The sequence below is a fragment of the Lonchura striata genome, chromosome 3, assembly GCF_050655825.1.
Source record: "Lonchura striata isolate lonStrDom1 chromosome 3, ASM5065582v1, whole genome shotgun sequence".
Lineage (NCBI taxonomy): Eukaryota > Metazoa > Chordata > Aves > Passeriformes > Estrildidae > Lonchura > Lonchura striata.
This window is the reverse complement of record NC_140705.1, coordinates 68,688,529-68,697,441: the sequence shown is the minus strand read 5'-3', so window position 1 is coordinate 68,697,441 and position 8,913 is coordinate 68,688,529. Positions and strand designations below refer to the sequence as shown.

Genomic DNA, 8,913 nt, shown 5'->3' with positions numbered 1-8,913 from the left:
CTAGACTTCAGGAAGTACAAGTAGTTGAAAATTCTTGTGTACATTTCACAGAGAATATACAGGATAAAAAAAGAAGGGATGGGGAGTAGATCTGATTAGATCTGCTTGAAAGCCAAAGGCAAAGCAGTGCCATACTCCCACATCAAGTCTTCCACAGTATCTTTGGGTTTTGGGGTCTTTATAGTAAAGCCAAAGCATGAACCTTACCTCCAGCAGAAGTTAACTATTTGTCCTCCCAATGCTTAAATTGCCTTCTTCACATGTATTCATTGAAGAAAAAAAAAAAAAGCCAATTAAACTATCAGCCAGATTAAAAGAAATAACAATATAATGTTGGGAGAAATGAAATTTTATTAAACGCTTTGGAGTTCTACAATCTACAAATGCATGTTTGTACAAATTCTACATCTACAAATGTACATGTTTGTACAAAACTGCCTGAAGACCCAGTGCAAGAGAAGTCTGCAGGAATTTTATGTTCACAGCAGTTACAGCTGAACAGCAAAAACTTAAAGAGCATTCTGCACTTACAACAAACTTCAGCCCTATACCCAGTATGCGCACAGTCAAGTGACTGTAACCAACCAAATACTCGAAAACAAAGGAGATTTTAACAATGTGAGAGGTAAAATCTTCTATTTATCATCACCTAACAGGCACTTACCTATGCTGGGGATGAAATATCAGATTTTCGGTAAGATAATTTGTTAAAAATGCATACATGGAAGGAAAAAGAGACCCTTCCAGAGAAATAATTTCAACATAAAGACCTCCATTGGATGAACAAACCAAAAAAATATTTACAAAATTGATTTTATAAGCTATTCTGAGAAAGGGACAGAACAGACTTCATTTCTAAATAAGCCTTTTTGTATCTTAAAACAATTGGATTTAAGCAGGGGCTAAATTTGGTGATATTCATACAGAAACATACTGTAATTCTACAATGGATTCCTGATGTGCAGACACACTACAGTGCAATGTAAGCAGCAAGAAATATACAGGTTACCTTCATTTTTTGAATGACATTTAAGTGAGAGTGAAAATATCATCATTTTAATCTTACATGATTATCACAAAAGCAATTTATGTAATAGCTATCAAGTGTCATTGAAAGGTAAATAAAAATCAAAAAATATATTTTCATATGAAACACCAAAAATCACATCCACAAAAAGGTGTAGCAGAAAATACTTTAATTTGCATTTTGTAGATTCAAACATAGCAAAGATTCAGAAGTGTTTAGATCTCAATAAGCAGTTCCAACATTGATTCTGATTTTAATAAATATTACATTTTAATAGGATAGCTATATGGAGAAATTGTGAAGTGATGAATTGCTGATTGCTACTTTATAAACATGAGCATCAAGATTATTTACAAAATATTACAAGTCATTTCCCAGAAAAGCACAAAGCAAGGTCAGATAAAGGCAACCCAACCATCAAACACAACTCAAGAAAATGTGGCACAGTGTATTTCATGCACATACAATGACAGCACAGATCATCAGCTGAAAACTAGGAAAACATTTATTATTCCAGCTTACACAAGTCTATATTTCATTGTTTTAAATTTATATTCTGACCTACCTCCTAAGGCACTGAAGAACAAGTTATTCAGTAACAGTGCCCTACTTTTTACCTATGCAGTTGTTTTTTTTTTTACTTTTACCTATGCAAGTCTTTTTTCACCATTTTACACAAGTCTTCATGACTTGGGAATAAGTAAATATTTTTGTCTTTGTCTTCTCACTACCTTTGGGATTACAATCATTGTGTCATTTGTACAAGAAAATGTACTGCTACTTTGAAATGAATGGCAGACAGTGTTGACAAGCTGATCTCCAACAGGGAGCTGGAATTTAAAACAGTTTACAGGTCATGGACGGTGTAACTAACCTTATTCTTTAGTATAAAAAAAGAGCTGTAAATTTTTAAAATTTAATTTAACATATAAAGAACTAAGTCATCCAACTCACACAGCAAAACTTCATAGGCAGCGAAGTCACAGAATGTACATCAAATACAGTAAAAAAGATGGTGACAGGAAAATTGTTTCAACTAGATCTGTTACAGGAAAAATCTTATGTCCTATCTCTATAACAACAGTGAAGTGAAATGCCTTCCATATTTGATCATCAAGAGATATGTACCTTCAGGTGCAACAGAACTTACACATACAATTTGCTGTTCAGTTGCATTCCTGTGTTGCCATGACACAAAGGAAAAGAAGAAAACCTTCACATCTCTTTATGTCCTTACCCAACAGTATTTACCTTGCACCAATGAGGGCTGCAAGGACCAGGTGCCAGGATCTGCACGCCTGAATCTCTCACCTGTCCCATGAGCAAGTGCATGATTCTGCTTCAGTGTCTGTTGATTTTAGCCAGGCACAGGTGGAGAAAGAAAAAAAATAGCAAGTTGCATCCCCAGGAGGAGGCTGGAAGCAATTCACTTTCCCCACACAGCAAGGGGGAAAAAGGAAGAAACATTTCTGAGACTTAGGTCCTTCCTGGGGCAGCACAGTCATACAGTTTTGTTTTTTATTTTAACTAGAAAACTCTGCCTAAAGCTTTAGGCACTATAATATAACACAGATAAATCCCAGTTATACGGCACTCCTCACACAAGTGAGCCTACAGTTCTAGCCCTTGCAGGTCTATCCAATCCAAAAGGCAAAGAATTAACAGCCAATTAAAAATTACACTCTTTCAATATATACAATTACTCAGAAGATTTGGATACTCAGGGTATAACACATCTACTAAACACAGCTGTTCACATCTGAGCTACTTACCTAGATTCCCACTTCAATTTAATAGAGAAAAATAAACTCTGAGGGTGCAAATACAGAGCTTGGAAGAGGCCAGATGAATCCATCTAGAAACCTCCTGCTCTTCTGCTTAACTAGAAAACAAAAGCCTTGCTCAGTCACAGGTGCCCACAGGCCAGAGAGGCTACTAGGAAAAAACATAACATCCCCAAACTGGCATCAGCTTCCCCTAACACCATGTCCAATTACCTTTAAGGTTAAACAGAAACTTCCACTGGGATACCAGTTCACTGCCAATTTGTGCAACTATCACCAAATTAAGGGTGGTTTGGATTTTGTTTGGGTTTTTATTTCCCTTTCTATTTTTTTAAATTTCATTTAGCACATCACAGTTTGACACAAAGGGGTTAACTTTCTTAAGCAACAGCATTTTTATAAAAGCCAAGTGTCAGCAGAATAGTCTATTTCATTTCCAGTCAGGTAGAAATTTGAAGCTAGTCTGGAAACAAAGCCTTCAGAAAATTTCAGCTATAAAGGAACACATTATGGAAGCCAATACAGTTACAATCAATTATATAATAGATCACTCAGTATCTAATAGGGTGAAAAATGTTTAAGAGCACTTAATTTTGTGAAGACTTGTTTTTAAAAACAAGAGATGTACCTACACTGCACCAGCACTTCCTACATTCATAACACCTAACTTCATTTTTAAACATGCTGGTATAAAAGAAATTATTACTTCATTTAAAATTTAAACCAATATTTGGCTGCTACTAATGGTGATGCTGTTTCTGAATTCTGTTTTAACACTGGTAAGTTATCACTGACTTTGTGGACAATGATATATGAGCAATTTTTTATTTTATGAAATAAATGTTATTAATATACCCGTTTTTTTATGCTGAATATCCTTTTAAAGAAGATACAGTATGGGTTTGCATAGATAGAGTATGTGGCATTAAATGTCAGTATGATTATGAATTTTAAAAAGCATCTTTTTCAAAAGTGGCTAAAAAAGCAAGTTATTTTTACACTGACCTTTTAACATAGCACTCCAACATAACTCATAAAGAGCAAATTTATTTCCATGGCTCAAAGACCAAGTGTGCTATTTTAACATTTAAGACACTAAAAAGACAACTTTTGAACTTGTGATTACAATCCAGAAAAATAATATGGAGTAAACAGAAATTTGATTGACTGCGGTTTTTCAGCTAGCAGCACTCCACTAACCATCTCCCCCCTGTCCTGACCCCTACTTCCAAGTAAATGCAGATAAGGAGCTGCAGCAAGGGGCTACAGAAAAGCCACTTTCAACTCTGCTGCATCAGAGACAAGGTAGTAATTAAAAAAAAGTGCTGAAAAGCACAAGACAAGGGCAAAAAAATTGATATCTTCATGATGCAAAGGAAGGCCAGCATGAAAAAATTTTCTGCTCAGTAAATTTGCTATTTTTAAGTAAGTTTCATTATTACAGTAAGAAGCTAAACTCAGGAAGAGCCTTATTTCTTTTTTGTGGTTAGTTTTTTGTTGTTATCTTTTGTTTGTTTGGAGGTTTCCCCCCCACCCACCTCTGACAGTCAGAACTAACACACCAAATCCTCAGAATGCACTGAAGTTCAGTAAATGGGGAAACACAAGAAGTGATCCCCCCCTTTCCAGATGGGGCAAGTCAGGGTGGAGGTACATATATTTTCATATAAAACAGCTGTCTCAGAAAGAAAAGGAAATAAGAAAATTTATGAAGTTTCAACAGAACTGTGAACAAAAAACTTAAAAAATAAACAGATCAGCATAATTTACACATTTAAAAACTATATATTTCATTCATAAATATATTTTCTAATTAATAACCATTCCTAGTTTAAACATAAATATTCAAGTTGGGATTTGATTTTACTTTTTATCAGTTCATGTGAGTCCTGTAAGGATCAGTTCCTTCTGCTCAACGCAGTCATGTAAATGATCTTCACTAACAGGTTGTGCAAAGACCTTCATTACCTAGTTTGTTGTAATAAAACTTTAAAATTCTGCAACTCTTTTATACTTGTGGAAAGCCTGTAAAACAAAAACCATCATACCAAATCAGCAAAAGAGAAGTACAAATGATCACATTCATTTTACTTTAGATTTTTCCTCAAACACAATTCTGTTCCAAAGATTAGCACACTTAAGATACACTTTCTCTCAAAAGGTCTATTGATTCTCCATTTTACATTAACATAATATATGACAGGGATTAAAGTTTTTATATATATATATATATATATATAGTGTATATGTATACACACACATGTTTAATTGTCCCAGCTTCATTAAACATCTAAAAATTCCTAACCACAGGTAATAAAGTTTATGACATTATTTTATCAGATTGTTTAAATAGATTGTTTAAACAGGAACAGATTGTTATATTCAAGATATGAAGAACTAACATAATGAACAAAGTATGCTCTATGTACACTTCTTTTAAAGGAGTTAAAATGTTTCATCATTTGAAGGAGATAAATTTGATTAATTTTTTTAAAATGTAAGACACTTAAATTTCATCTTGCAGAAGGTAGGTTTATGAGTCTTGAGACAGAAGGGATGAATTAGATCCAAACACAGAATGAAGACTAAGGCTAATAATCCACATGCTCAGTTTGAAGGCATTAAGTTTATCCATATCACTGGTAGTAACTCAGACTTTCAAAACCTACAGCTTCATGCACAATACTGTCTTTCCACATATTGACACTGAAGTTTTATTCTTTTCTACTATTAAAATTATAACATTTTACCTTCCAAAGGCATTTACAAGGGCAACTATTTCTTGCCGTGTGAGCTGAAAACCTTTTGATGGGCTATTCTCAGGAAGGCTCTGTATTTCCTTCTCAGAAAACAAAATCTTCAGAGCAGTTCCTAAGCCTTGAGTCTATAAGAAAAGTCCGAAGTTTTAATATCAGTAAAATCATTCCTTCAAATACTCATTAAAATAAAATAAAAACACACTAATCTCGGCAAATTTTAGTACCAATTCTTATATACTGACCCTCAACCACCCAAATAACTGTACAAAAACCAGGGCACTAATGCAAATACATGACAGCAATTGTGTGCCAGGTTCACTTATTTAGGAGCATTTTTTTCCCTCAAGTATATTTGCTCTTCATCCTTATCTTTTTAATCTCTTCTTTCCCCATCTCTTTTCTCCTTGGTTATACATATGAAAATATGTCCATTACAACACTTCCAGCTCCCTCCTGCCCCTCAGCTTATAGAAGCTCCAACTCCCACAGAAGCACATCTCCCCTTTTCTTTCCCCTTCCCTTCTGAAGTCAAACTAAGTTTTTTTTTATGAGGTATCACAACAACTGCACTTTCCCCACCTTCAATTCTAGTGGCAAACAATGCAGGTTCAATTTCAACCCCTATTTTCTATGCAGAAATAGAACAGAAGTAGCTTTTCTTAATTTTAATTGGGCTACATAAGCAACCACTTGATTTTGACAAAAAGTGGTTAAAACTGGTTGCAAGAGAACTTTATAGGTCAGGAAATCTGGCCTTCTTTAGTTCTTAGTGAGGAGGAACAACAACAATAGATCAGAAGCATTAACTAGGACAGGATATGAAGAACTCCAGAAATTCAGCAGAGACCACCAAATTTTTGATGCTACAAACTCTTTGAAAATTGCACTATGATAAGTTTAATGTAATACAGTGGTATAGTACAGCAGACACTCCAAAGTAACATCTCAGTCTGGACTTAACATTAGTTTTGAGGTTCAAAATACTGTTGTCAGTAATTTTAAAAAGTAGTAGCCAAGAATATGAAACTGGCTTTCAACTTTCAGTTTAACTGCACACCTTTGCATTCATTTGCTGCCCTCTGTATAAACTGTGAAAAGTTGAATTACTTCTTTTTCATACACTTCAATTTTTAGAGTAAAATATCACACTGGATTCCCTAAAAAGTAAGTGCCATATTTAAAGGAAGATTTCCCATAAGTGATTCTACAAGGCTCATCTGATCGCTGAATACAGGTAAGATACTGACTGTTAGTAATATCTTACCATGAAGTATCTGCTTTAAAAGTAACTCTTTTAGCACACAAACTATACCTTTTAGCAAACTACACAGCTGTTGAATAAACAATTTGGAAAAAGATTTAAATGTTTATTGGTAAACTAAACATATACCTATTTTTAATATAAAGGTAAGGATATCAAGCACCAACCATGTGCAGAAAGCCTGAATGCTAAGGTAAGAGATGTCCTGCCAAAATGAAATAGATGCTTATCTTGGGACCTGCCCCTGCCAGAATACACAGACCTGCACAAAATAAACTGTACCTGCAACTTGCCCCACAGCCTGCATTTGTCACATCCAACACAGTCCATTATGCGGGAGATGTTCTTGAAATGCAATCTGAATTCTTCCTGTCAGTTAAAAACAAAATAAAAAAGCTTAAGCTAATGTACACCTTAGCTTTGCAAAAACAAAATGTTAATGAATACAGTACCATTAGAAATCCAATACCATTAGAATATCAATTCTCTAACCCAAACAGAACAAAACCATTGCTTTATGTAGTCAGGCCATAACAAAGATTCATGTAAACACAGAATCTGGTTTCCAAGCCACTTCTACCTTTTAATTCTTAAAAAAATCCCCCCAGAACAACAGAATATACAGGGAAATACATGGATTCTGTACACTGATTTCCTACCAACTTTCTCCAAATCTTCTGAGGTATAAGCACTGTATCTCTGTCCCTGACCATTTTTTTCCATCTTCTTATTCAAATCCCTTTTGAACAAATTACCTTTTTGACGAATAAGTTACAATTCACAGAAGATATTTCCTGTTCAAAACTATGGGTAGACTGTTCCTGTCCAACTTCAGGCAGAGCAGGAGCAAGCACAGTGAAGAACTAACTAAGCTAATCTCAATTTTTTAAGGTCCAAAAAAACACTAGCTGGGCTGATAAAACATTGCCACTTTTCTAATAGCATTTTTGGTAATGCTGATGACATTTAAAACCACTACTGAATTAAGGGTTTTAAGTGTTAATAAATATTAAAACAGAACTTCATTACCAAGCACCACTCCAACTACGAAATTGCAATTTACACCAGTGGCATGTTAACACTGGAAGCTGATGGGTAGGTATAGAATTTCCATTAGGTTCCCATGTCTAGGAACTATATTTTCTAATGTTACGTATCATATTATGAGACTATACTGTATATACTGTGTTCTATTATATAAGGCATAATTTTGTAAAGCAAACATGACTGGATAGGTTCTTTTTATTCAGATAATTATGAAACAGATACTCAAAAATAAGCGCTGCTGCATTTACTGGTAATATTCATGTGCCCCACCACAGTCCTGATGCCAGAGTCAAGACAAAAAGCCTGAGATTTCAGTCTGCTTGGATCAGGACAGCACCTTACCATAACATTGATTAAAAGGCCTCAGATAGAGCTCTACAAAAGGTAGGGGTAAAACCTTACTCTCAGCAGTGTGTTTGTGGTAAGCAGAAGGGGTTTCCAAAATTATACAGTCGAACTCCAAAATAGGTGTTTTGGATGTCATTCAGAAAACTAGCTTTACCTTTAGTGACTTGGCTCCTTTTTTATCTCCAGCAAACATGGACTTTTCATCAAAGTGCATATGGAAGGACCTAATAAAGACAACATGCAATCAAAACAAATGCTGGCATAAACTACAATGGTCAATTAAGCTTTGTGAGCAGCTGATATCATCAACGTAAAATATCTTTCAGAGTTCCTAGTCCTTGCAGATTAGGCCTTAAAAAATACTCAGTGGAATTGGTTTTATTGTGCAATCACTAAGTTGAAATCTGTTATTCAGAGTTTTGTTCAAATTAATACTGAAATTGGCTTAATTTTTGCCTTCCCACTCATCATTGCCTGACTACATCTCAATTACCTAGCAAGACCACAATTAGGGACAGCAATGAAACCATACAACATTGTTACCAATCACAAAAACTAGCAAAAAGGAGAGCAAAGAAACTGAACTTAAGAACATTATGGAATAAATAGAAGGAAGAAAGGATGGCCAAACCACCAGAGGTTAAGTCTTTGATAAAATCTGGATTACTCAGTGGACCATTAAAAGAC

At 34.7% G+C, this 8,913-nt stretch overlaps 1 protein-coding gene across 1 annotated transcript in view; it reads right to left on the bottom strand.

Annotated features, from left to right (window-relative positions):
• Nucleotides 1-333: 333 nt before the first annotated feature.
• ERO1B (endoplasmic reticulum oxidoreductase 1 beta) overlaps nt 334-8,913 on the bottom strand; it is a 29,928-nt gene continuing 21,348 nt past the window's right edge. The window contains exons 13-16 of the mRNA XM_021527088.3: nt 8,381-8,450; nt 7,114-7,200; nt 5,562-5,695; nt 334-4,836 (exon numbers count right to left, since the gene is read on the bottom strand). Of these exons, the coding sequence (XP_021382763.1) occupies nt 4,776-4,836; nt 5,562-5,695; nt 7,114-7,200; nt 8,381-8,450 (352 nt within the window). The 3' untranslated portion in view covers nt 334-4,775. The remainder of the gene's footprint in view (nt 4,837-5,561; nt 5,696-7,113; nt 7,201-8,380; nt 8,451-8,913) is intronic.